The sequence below is a fragment of the Schistosoma haematobium genome, chromosome 1, assembly GCF_000699445.3.
Source record: "Schistosoma haematobium chromosome 1, whole genome shotgun sequence".
NCBI lineage: Eukaryota > Metazoa > Platyhelminthes > Trematoda > Strigeidida > Schistosomatidae > Schistosoma > Schistosoma haematobium.
This window is the reverse complement of record NC_067196.1, coordinates 63,385,882-63,398,447: the sequence shown is the minus strand read 5'-3', so window position 1 is coordinate 63,398,447 and position 12,566 is coordinate 63,385,882. Positions and strand designations below refer to the sequence as shown.

General features: G+C 35.4%; 1 protein-coding gene across 1 annotated transcript in view; it reads left to right on the top strand.

The window, feature by feature from the left end:
- Positions 1-11,464, top strand: part of MS3_00010188 (uncharacterized protein) — a 35,000-nt gene extending 23,536 nt beyond the window's left edge. Inside the window, exons 9-10 of the mRNA XM_051218554.1 lie at positions 607-761; positions 10,957-11,464. Of these exons, the coding sequence (XP_051074783.1) occupies positions 607-761; positions 10,957-11,052 (251 nt within the window). The 3' untranslated portion in view covers positions 11,053-11,464. The remainder of the gene's footprint in view (positions 1-606; positions 762-10,956) is intronic.
- The last annotated feature ends 1,102 nt before the right edge of the window (positions 11,465-12,566 follow it).

The window sequence follows — 12,566 nt, the reverse complement described above, 5'->3', positions numbered from 1 at the left end:
AAAGAACAATAATTTGGGTGGATGTGGTTTCGACGTAATGTTCTGAAAAGTGGTCTCGGATACTTGCTTTTATCAGAATAGCTTTTCAAAACAGTGATTTTGCGATTCGATATTGCAAGCTTGACAAACAAGTGTAATATAATGGTTGTACTTTATACGTTATTCTTTCCTAGTTTGTTTCAACCAAAAAATGTAGTATGCTTAGGATTTTATCCATACCAATCACAAATATGAATTTGATCCATATATGTAGTTGCACATTTTAATATCATAAAACTGTCAAGAAAAAGTACGTTTACATCTTTCTAACTTATGAGCAATAACAAATTGTGTTACATGACTGCTCTTGGTTTAGAGTATAACATTTACGTGAAAACTAGGACAGACAGTTAATAGAAGCATGACAATATCTGCCATCTAAATTGTCCAGCTATTCTAAATAACCGTTCGCCATGATTCTTTTGGATAAAGCGGTTATCGATAAATATCGGATAAACTGTAACAGGACAAATAATGATCAGCAGTTAAGTAGCATTAAAAATTCAAATCTTGTATTATCAAAGGGTATGGAGTTGAACACAGTTTTTTTGTTTACTCTCATTCTAGGTGTGAAGGTTTTATTTCGTATAGCACTTTCTATATTTCAACTTTTACTGGGAGATTCGAATTCAAGAAAAAGATTGAATTCAATGGATAAATTAATGGAATCTTTACGTAATCTACCAAAAAATATAGTCGGTGAACATGTGCTTATTAATCATGTAAGTTGACATAATTTTATTCATCTATGCGAAACATTATCCTTAGCATTATCAGCGATGTAATGTGATTTCATCATATCTCCAATTTTCGGAAGATCAACGTACATAGGAATAAAATTCTTTAGTCTAAAATTCGCTTAGGATATACAAATTTATCTAATTACCATAGTGATAAAATATCTAGGCTTATCACTACCTATCAAAAGGAAACGAAATGTAAAATTATATTTTTGAAATGAGAGTATATTTGATAATCTTGACTAGACTGCCTGAAGTAGCAGTAGGATGGGTGGTATTACAAAATGAGCACATCAGAAATAAACATTAATTTATAATAATCAGACTAAAGTATGTGGTTTGTAATTAGGATTACTAATTAAACTGGGAAGTGATGGTTAGTTGTTACATTCTCGGTTTATCTAACTAATAATATACTGAAGAGAACTTGTCTCAATCTAAGTCGAGGCCTTGACACATTGAGCTAACTGGTTCACCTATGAGGCTAATAATGCATGAGTTCGAATTAAAACCAATGGCCTTAGGCAGAGACGAAAACTATTCGATCACCTGATTGATTGACAAGCGACAGAGCGAGAGAGAAGACGATTCAACTGAAGCGCTTCTCTATTTATTCCTGAATCTCTGTTCAGATGAGTATAAAAATGCATAAATATATAGATAAATAACATGATTACAACAAACAAACAATTATGAAAGTACATTTATGTGCAAACTGGGCATTAGAGTAGGAATATAAAGTACAGTAGTTTACGTTTAAATTACAATAGCTCCGGAATATGAAATGGTATGACGGTGAATTATGCATCAAGCAAAGCTTATGGTTTATGGAATAATCTAGGGACAAAATTAAATGTTAGTATTTTGCAAACTTTAAATTAAGTGAAATAACGTCCACAAAAATAACTTCCATTGTTTTTCATGCCTTCTTTATATCTCTGTTAACATCATTAGATTACCAGTATTTGGTGAGAATGTAGTCGAGTTTACTTCAATAAAATACCTAGACACCTTACTACTTATGTTGATTTATGTCAGTAAAGCCCAACATGGTTTATTTATATAAACCAAGCTATTAATTGGTTGAGTTTCTATTTAGCTCAGTTACAACCAACGTGTTGAAATATTACTTATTTAAAACGGAAAAAGAGATTATTTTGTTGTCTGATGTACGGGATAATTAGCATGGATGTACGAGCATGCGTGTGGAACTTTTATTCATTGGCTTTTCAAGCGTAAATCAGTGTTTACTGATTAATTTGTGACGTTATAATCAAGCCCCAATGTATCTTTCCTCGTTTATGAAGTCGATTCAAATAAAGTCCTACGAGGTATTTTATTCCATTTCGTATTTGATGAATTGATTATTTAATATATGTTACAACTTGCAATTTCGCTTCACTGATTCTCCTCTTACGTTGACCCCAGTAGTTCAGTCACTTTTCTGAATACAAATCAGTAAATAAAGAAAATGAAGCAAATTCGTGGCTATAGATAAATCAATCAAAAAAAGCTTAACGTAAAACATACCTTTTGAAAACTAATAAATCTACTGGGAGTAAGTATTCACAATTAGAATCATTACCTTAAACTGACATAGTATATATAAGTTGAATAAATACGTTTCCAAATTTTGAACTGAATTTGCGAAAAGATAATGATGCGAACTATGACCGTACTACCCAACTGGAAACATAACTATGAGTAAGATTTATTGTGCAGAATGCGAAGTTAGTAAATTCTGTCTGAACTATCTCGTTTAAGTTTTATCCCACATAAATCCGTCCATGAATTTTGTTCTTGAATCGAGATAGAACAACTATTAGAGCAGAACAGCATTATTTCATTTCATTTTGTTAGGTTCTCATTAACTCCTGACAACCCGTAAGTCGAATTTGAACAGTTTAGCATACTTATAGAAGTCAAGTTGGTTCAAAGTTAGTAGAGGATATATTAGCATAATGTATCAAAAAAATTGAATTTGCAAAGATTGAGTAAAATGTTGTAAGTATGCATATATAATGTAACCTCCAAACTAAATCAGTTCCGAATAGGGTATAACTATTATGGTTAGTTTAGATGTACGCTATCGCCCAGTCGAAACTAAGGCAAAGTAATCGAGTGAATGACTTTTCTAAATTTTATTATAAATTTACACGTACGTTATTACCTAAACAAATATTACCACGTAGTTATTCTACCAATAACTGTTTAATCAGTAGTCAAATCTAAATTACATGAAATAGATAAACTGACAAACGATAATAACTTAATATAACAAACAAATGGTCCTATCAACGCTGGAATGTTGTGCTCTCCTTCCTGGATAGAACTATAGCGACTCACGTGTAAATGGGGTTTATTCTCATTTAACTCAGTTAAGCCCTTTTGCTAACTTATTTAGCGGACAAAGCCATCCGCACTATAACAATTTATTGTACCCTTATTATTATTTTGTGCTTGTATGAAATACGCATGCTTGAATATTGCTTACGGCCTACGCATTTGTTCACTCTGCTAGTCTCACTACTAACCGCTTATTTGATTCGATTACTCATTAATTTCACATGCTATATATATGTCCACGTTATTCATATGGTTGACTCTGCTTTCTCGCTTGCTTGATTGTACTCGATTACTTACATTCGCTCAGTCGCTCGCTTGCCTGTTTGCCGTTCGACACAACTCTTAATGCTCGTTTAATGCATCTGTAATTTTGGACATCTGTGTGTGTGGTCTCGAAATAAACGTAATCAACGCTTCGTATTCGCCTTCTGAATAATATACCGTTAGGGTTAAATAGGAAGGTTATCAAGACGAATTGTATACGAAGTTTAAGGGATATATCGAATACCGACCATCACATAATTGGCGATCCCGACGCGCGAACACGAAACAATCTTGAACGACATAATCCAATTCCTAAAATCCAACGTACTCGATTACAATTGTAACTATCATTTGGATTATAATTATAACTGTGGATTTATTATCTCATTATTTTAATTATACGTACATTATCTCACAAACATTATAGAACATAACGATAATATTCATAATAAACAACGATATTTTTACAAACAATTGATATTTTGGTGCAATTTAGTAAGTCCGTTCTTTGTTATAAATTGTACCATTTGTTTTTATCATTGTTTTTATCGACTCACTTTTCTCTGTGACATTCGCATTATATTCGTGTACTTTTTGATCTTTATAAATATGTCTTTAAGTAACGATACAATAGAACTTTCCCAAACGCCGTCCGTGAGGTCCATTAATGTAACTATTCCTCCTTTTAAGGTCACAGATCCTCAACTTTGGTTTATCAGACTTGAACATTACTTTGTAGCTAATCGTGTTCATACACAGCGAGATAAATTTGGCCACGCGAGCTCGCTACTTCCAGATGAAGTAGCAGATAATGTACGAGAGATTTTAATCAAGCCAGACATAGAAAAGCCATACGACGCATTAAAACAGGCAGTGATTAAAGCCGTCTCATTAAGCGACCGGCAAGCCATCGAACAACTTCTCACTCAAGTGCAGATAGGAGATAGGACTCCATCTCAACTAAAAAACTACATGAGAAGCATAATCGATGACAGAAAAGTAGATAAAAACATATTTTATCAGTTGTGGTTACGACGACTTCCAGCGAACGTGCAGCAGATCCTTGCGGTTGAGGACAGCGATGTCGATATAGACAACATTGCTAAAATAGCCGATAGGATTTATGAGAGAATGAAACAAACGAGTCCGCAAAGGCATAGTACCACAGTAGATGGACGAATCGATGCATTACAAAAGGAGATTAATGTTTTATGCCACAAGCTGACGAAACTAAATCAGAGCGATACGCAAAGAGGATGGTCACGAAGTAGATAAAGGGAAAGAAGTCGATCACGTTTTAGGAGACGCTCAGCTCCTACAATATGTTGGTACCATCAAACTTTCGGCGATAAAGCTCGAGACTGTAGATCACCATGTAAATTCAAACGAACACACCGATTGTCGATAACCGCCGCAACAACTACAACAGCTCCTAGAAACAGTCGTTTATTTTACGTTCAGGATAGAGTAACAGGCGCTCAATTCTTAGTGAATACAGGAGCAGAAGTAAGCGTCGTGCCTCCAGTAAGTAACGAAACACGAAATATCGATACAGCGCTAACGCTTAAGGCAGCAAATAAATCCGATATAAAAACATATGGCAAGCGAAAAGTAACCTTGAATTTCAGTCGTAATACCTCATTCCGCTGGGAATTCATTATCGCAGATGTATCCGTACCTATAATTGGTATTGATTTCTTAAAGAATTTTGACTTACTAGTGGATACTCGACGAAACCGGCTCGTGAACGGCGACCATTCAGTAGTGATAAGAGGAGTGACGACTGATCACGCATCCATGAATTTAGTAGTGTCAAAAGACAAAAGCGAGCCATATAGATCGCTTCTAAACGAGTATGCCGATCTGACGAAGGTATCATACGATAACAGAGATCTTAAACATACGGTACAGCACCATATTATAACGAAAGGTCCACCGACTAAATCAAGACCACGAAGGCTAGACCCGAAAAGGTTGAATGTCGCGAAACGAGAGTTCGAAAAGTTGACGAAGCTTGGTATCATAAGACCTTCTAATAGTCCCTGGGCGTCCCCATTGCATATGGTTTCGAAGAAGAATGGGGAAATCAGGCCATGCGGAGACTACAGAGCCCTTAACAAGCAAACGATAGCAGACAGATATCCGATACCACATATCCACGGCATTACTACCAATATGGAAGGTGCCACGATATTTTCGAAAATCGATCTCGTTCGAGCTTATTACCATATTCCCGTAGCGGCAGAAGATATATCTAAAACGGCTATAACTACTCCATTTGGGTTATTCGAGTTTTTGCGAATGCCCTTCGGATTAACTAATGCAGCCCAAACCTTCCAAAGATTCATCGATCAGGTCGTCAGGGGTTTGACAGGAGTTCACGCATATATCGATGATATACTAGTAGCTAGCTCTACCAGGGAAGAACATCTACAACATCTACGACAGTTGTTTACGAAACTTCAGGAACATGGCGTCACTATTAACGTGGAAAAGTGTGAATTTGGAAAGGAATCATTGCAATTCCTAGGTCATATGATAAATTCACATGGTATCATGCCAGTTCCGACAGAAGTTGCTGCTATTCGTAATTATCCGTTGCCCGATTCACAAAGAAAATTACGAGGATTCTTGGGGCTAATAAACTATTATAGACGATTTATCCCAAACTGCGCAGCAATATTACAGCCATTGACGGACGCCTTGCGAGGACATACTCGAACATTCCGTCTTTCAGCGGATGCTATACAGGCTTTTGAGAACGCTAAGCGAGCGCTAAACGAGATGATGTTGGTACGACGAAAGAACGAAGCACCATTAGCCGTCATGACAGACGCATCGAACTTAGCAGTAGGAGCCGTTTTGCAGCAGTTAGTAAACGGTGTATGGGAGCCACTTTCATTTTTCTCGAAAAGATTAAATCCTACCCAAACGAGATATAGTACGTTTGGAAGAGAATTATTAGCAATCTACTTAGCAATAAAACACTTCCGTCACATGGTCGAAGGCATAAGTTTTACCGTCTATACAGACCACAAACCACTAACGAAAGCATTAAGCGCAAAGCAAGACAATTATTCCCCGAGAGAGATCCGACAACTAGAGTTCGTTTCACAGTTCACGTCCGACATACAGTACGTTAAAGGACAAGAAAACGATGTGGCCGACGCATTGTCACGAGCAACGATAAGCACACTTATGGCAAGTGGAATTGATTGTAACGGTCTAGCAAAGTTGCAGGAGAGAGACATCGAGCTAAATAAACTCAGATCCGGAGGTTCAACATCATTAGTACTCGAAGAGGTGCGGTTTGGTAACACGAAAGTAATTTGCGATACATCAACAGGCCGACCGCGACCATTTATCCCGAAAACGTTACGACACAAAATATTCGGAAGCATGCATAACATGTCGCACCCAGGAATAAAAGCCACGATAAAGCTGATTAGTGAACGATTCGTATGGACAAACATGAATCACGATGTACGTAATTGGACACAAGCATGCATGAAGTGCCAAAAAGTTAAGGTACATCGTCATACTAGCTCTGCAGTAGGTCCGTTTTCGCACCCAGACACTAGATTTGAACATATACACATCGATATTGTAGGACCACTGCCCGTTTCAAATGGATACAACTATATCTTTACATGCATCGATAGGTTTACACGATGGCCGGTAGCAGTGCCGATAAAAGACATCTCAGCTGAAACGGTAGCTAAAACCCTAGTTGAAAATTGGATTTCTTACTACGGTGTACCAACGATTATCACAACTGATAGAGGAGCACAATTGGAAAGTCGACTCTTTCAGCAGCTTACAGAACTCCTTGGTATTAAACGAATCCGAACGACGTCGTACCATCCAATGGCAAACGGAATGGTCGAACGCCTACATAGGCAATTAAAAGCGTCCCTTACAGCCCTCATCGTTAACAACGATTGGTCTAATAAACTTCCCCTAGTAATGTTATCTCTAAGAGCAACAATTAAACAAGACATGGGATGTTATCCAGCCGAGTTAGTTTACGGAACTACTCTACGGTTACCTGGAGAATTTTTCACTTCAAGTAAAAATGTACCGACTGATGTGACCGGCTATGTGCAACGCCTGGGAAAACACATGAGCGATTTAAAAATAACACCTCCCAGACCACAACAACGACGGGTATTCATACCACAGGAACTGCATAACAGCTCTCACGTATTCATCAGAAGAGATAAAATACAACCACCTCTTCAGCCGAGTTACGACGGCCCATTTAAAGTGATAGAGAGGACAAATAAAACGGTCACCATAGAAAAAGCTGGGAAGACAGATTAATTAGCATCGATCGAGTAAAGCCAGCTTTCATCGATAGCGATAATCAATCAACAAGTACAGACTCATCTAAGATGGTCACACCAGCGAAACACGAGTCCGAAAAATCAACAACGTTAACGCAACAAAAAGACAAGACTCCGATAACAACAAGATCCGGCCGCAGAGTAAGATGGCCCCAACAATATGTCGCTACGATTTTTTATTAATGATCTACTATTTTAAATATTAATTATAACTTCATCTTAATTTTGTATAAGCCATTTTTTTCAAACAATTGAAACTACCCTACTCAGTCTACTATTTTTTTTATGCAAACGCAGACATTTTCCATATATCTTTGTTTGCAGGGGGGAGCTATTATAGCGACTCACGTGCAAATGGGGTTTATTCTCATTTAACTCAGTTAAGCCCTTTTGCTAACTTATTTAGCGGACAAAGCCATCCGCACTATAACAATTTATTGTACCCTTATTATTATTTTGTGCTTGTATGAAATACGCATGCTTGAATATTGCTTACGGCCTACGCATTTGTTCACTCTGCTAGTCTCACTACTAACCGCTTATTTGATTCGATTACTCATTAATTTCACATGCTATATATATGTCCACGTTATTCATATGGTTGACTCTGCTTTCTCGCTTGCTTGATTGTACTCGATTACTTACATTCGCTCAGTCGCTCGCTTGCCTGTTTGCCGTTCGACACAACTCTTAATGCTCGTTTAATGCATCTGTAATTTTGGACATCTGTGTGTGTGGTCTCGAAATAAACGTAATCAACGCTTCGTATTCGCCTTCTGAATAATATACCGTTAGGGTTAAATAGGAAGGTTATCAAGACGAATTGTATACGAAGTTTAAGGGATATATCGAATACCGACCACCACAGATCACGTATAAATTGTTTCAAAGATAATACTTAATTTCTTTATAACACGGAATGTTTTCATTGCTGCAAGAGTGCTTCAATTCATAATCCAAAACGAACAATTTCAGTCAGTTAAAGCAACACAATCAGAAATGTGAGCGAATCAATATGACAATGGCCATGACCAAGTATAAACTAAAACAACATAGATGTAGTTCAAGAAAAACATAGAAATTCGGTGAAGACGTAAGGAAAACAAACTACAATAAAATACAAATGGTGCCATCTCAAATGGAATCGAAAGGTTGACAAAATGTACATCTGAAAGAATCAAGAAGAATAAGTTACATCAGTGTGTAAGTGGAGAAATTTTTTTATAGAAAACTTGCGAAACAGATCTTACATATAACCCAATAGAAGGTTCTATAATATTGATAAGAGTAACAGGAAAAGATCATAAGATCGAAACTAAGCGATAACCGTATGACATAGTGGAACACAAACTAAGGACGATTGACAATGATTTTAAATCACCTTTGACATCTAAACTGTATGTTTTGAAATTTCTCCTCAAGCTAAATTTTGACACGCACTACCTAGGTTCTAAATTAACTTTGTAGAGTGTTCCAAAGGAGCTTCGTATAAGTGCTTGTTTGAAATAAACTTTGACAAAATTTTGTGAGAATTCTGGCATACGTTACATTTGAGACTGATAGTTTTTTTTCAATATATAATATCTAAATCATCGATCATTTTATTAAGAGCAATACCCTCTGTGCGCTGAGTTTTTACGAATCGACAGGAAAAACATTATGATTTGAAGTAATTTTCTTTCATTCTTAATCTAATTTTTAGATGACAAAGCTGATTTAATGTCATTTTCAATTGTGTGTCACTTGTGTTCCATTATGTCATTCGGTTATCACTTAGTTTTGATTATAGTGGAAATCCTCATTTTGAAAAGTGAAGAGATTTCTCTTCATTAATTTTTTCATCATGGCTATACACTAATATACATATATTTGATTTACTCATTGAGTAGTTGTGTTATGTAATAATTAGGAAATTATCAGTATGAGGGTGTAGAGATTATTAAGTGTTTGATTGAGATCATGAATGTTATATCACCACTGAAAACCTGGAAGCACTAGACGGCCGTTTCGTGGATGTGTACTGCCGAAGAAATCCATACTACGACGAAATGGCCGTCTAGCACTTCCAGGTTTTAAATGGTGTTCTAACATTCGTCGGTTCATAATCTCATTTCAAAAAAGTTAGAAAAGTAGTCGGATATTTTTGAAGGAAAGGGTCTAATCAAAGTTCGGCTAAAAACTCACTCCAATACCTAGGTAGCAAGAGTGGTTGTACAAGCACCTTTTGTATGCAAAGATTGGGTTTTGTGGACACGAATTTCGATAGTTTAAGCAATATACGACATACAAACTCATAAACTATATGGTAAATTTGATGGAATACTGTAGATAACCTTAAAAGCTTAATTCAAATCAACTTGATGTCTTGTATCCACTAAGTGAGTGAGAATAGAACTCTTAATCACTCTTATTTTTCGTTTGCTCAACCAAGATGGATGATGTTCTGCTGTGCGATGACGGACTTGTTGAATTGTACACCCTATATAATTGGCCCCACAGAAACAGTTGAGTTAGTAGATACACATGGATGTGGCGAATTCAGATAGTCTGTTTTTATTGAAGGTTCTTAGTATCAGGAGTTTGTAGAAAACTGCGCTCAGTTTGGCTGCAGTAAATGTCTTGTGCACCGTCTTTCTTAACCTTCAATTTATAATTTTGTCGATGGTATATTTAGGGATTGTAATTTAAAGAACGATATTAGGAACGGTAACCCTATGGCTAAACCATCCAGCTATGGTTTTCATTGTTGTATTGGAATTTGATATTCACTGTACATCTGAGAATCAACTGTCTCAATACGAATACGGGAAATAAGGTTTCTGTACGCCTCATATTTTCTTTTTCCATTACTGTGATCAATGTTATAGAACCTCCTATTGGATTATATATACATGCTTACAACATTCTACTCAATCTTTGTAAATTCGATTTTTTGATACATTATGCTGATATATTCTCGTACTAACTTTGAACCAACTTGACTTCTATAAGTTTGCTAAACTTTGTTCAAATTCGACTAACGGGTTGTCAGGAGTTAATGAGGATCTAACAAAATGAAATGAATTAATGTTGTTTTGCTCTCATCAGTGTTCTTATTTGACTCAAGTTTTTATAGGAAATTACTTGATCCTTTTTTTAATAATATACATTACTACATTTTTATAATGTAGTTATTACTTAACCTTTTACTAAGATTTATTTCATTTTTTTCTTAATCACAGTCATTTCGTTATACATTTATCACTAAACAAGAACTTGTAAAACTGTATCGAACACAACTAAAATCTATTGAGTTAATATCATCATCTTCATCCTAATTTCTATGTCTTATTCATTTGAATTATGCTTCGATTAATCGATGATTTTGTTTCTTCTAGTGGAAATCACTCTGTTTTTTCTTCTTCTTCAGAATTTACTTTTGCAAATGTCATATTTCACTTAAATTCATATAACACTGTTTAACTGCTTAAATTCTAATCCTTTTTTCATTTTGTTTTGTACGTACAATCATGGGAGTGAAATCATTTAAGCATAAACTCCATATTTTGCTAGTTCTATTATGACTTCTTTAAAAAGAGCCCTTGTCATTTGATTTGATAATTTTAAACTTTACATTTACTTCATTAATTAATGTATCTCTGGTTAAGATCACTGACTTTCAATTCCTTTATGCCTTCACGAAAAAATGTGTAAATTTGTTTGTTCATAAAACATTTGCTATCAGTTTTACTTAATAATTTTTGCTTGTCATGCTGCTGAGTAATAACCAAGTAATCCAACTGTCATCCATTTATAAGATTAAGTCTTTTGAAAGAAATGATCAATCGGTCATTACATATTAAAACTCGGTTATTTTCTTTTACCTTAAATGCATTTTGTACAAATAGTAAATTAGGCTATTTTTTACATCAATTAAATACTATGAAAAGCTTAACTATATCTACACTTTTAATAACCGTTATCTCTATCTCATTAGACTAGTGAAATGATTGAAATCAATCATTATATCAAAACGGTTTTAAAAAGATGACAATGAAACTTATATTCATTTATATGGATATATGAGATTTTAGCATTATAGATGATGTCAGTTCGTGATGAAAACGCTAACTCCGAATCCTAAACTTCAATGTCAACTCTGTTTTAATCTTCATTCCTCACATCAATACATAAACCTCTTTTAACCCTAGTAAATAGGCGAATATTACCAAGGTCACCGTAGCATCACTTGAAGGTCGTCTGAAAAATATAATCTCATTAAACAACTTTCTGTTTACAGTGCGTTCTAATTGTAACAATTCAGAAAAGTATGTTATGAAAATTTTAAGCAGTCATCGTCTGTCACCCAACTTAAATTATGTAAGGTTTCTACTAGTTTTGGTGAAATTGCATCATGTGTTAACAACTACTCTCTCCAACGATTATGTATGAGATGTTTGAATTTCAGCATATTTACCTCTTGTATTTTTTAAGGATAGTGCTAAGGTGATCACAAGAATAATCGAATTTAATTAGAATTGCTAAAATCTCCTCAGGAACGATAACTTCCCGCGTATTCTCTTCTGATTTAATTTCCCACATGACCTTTATTCTCTGATTATTTGTCACCTTTTAGTGACTTAGATTTCTGTAGGCTTGAAGGTCATATTTTGATACTATAATAACAACAGTTGTATCAACTACTTTCGCATTACTTGTCCTATCTGGAATATCAAGTTCCCTGCAATCCGACTTCTCCCTGTGTTATCTATCGGGGTTCTGATGTACCGTGTTTAAACTGCCGTTGTCAATTTTAAAAGAACCGACCGTATTAGAATAGCTCAATTGTTTT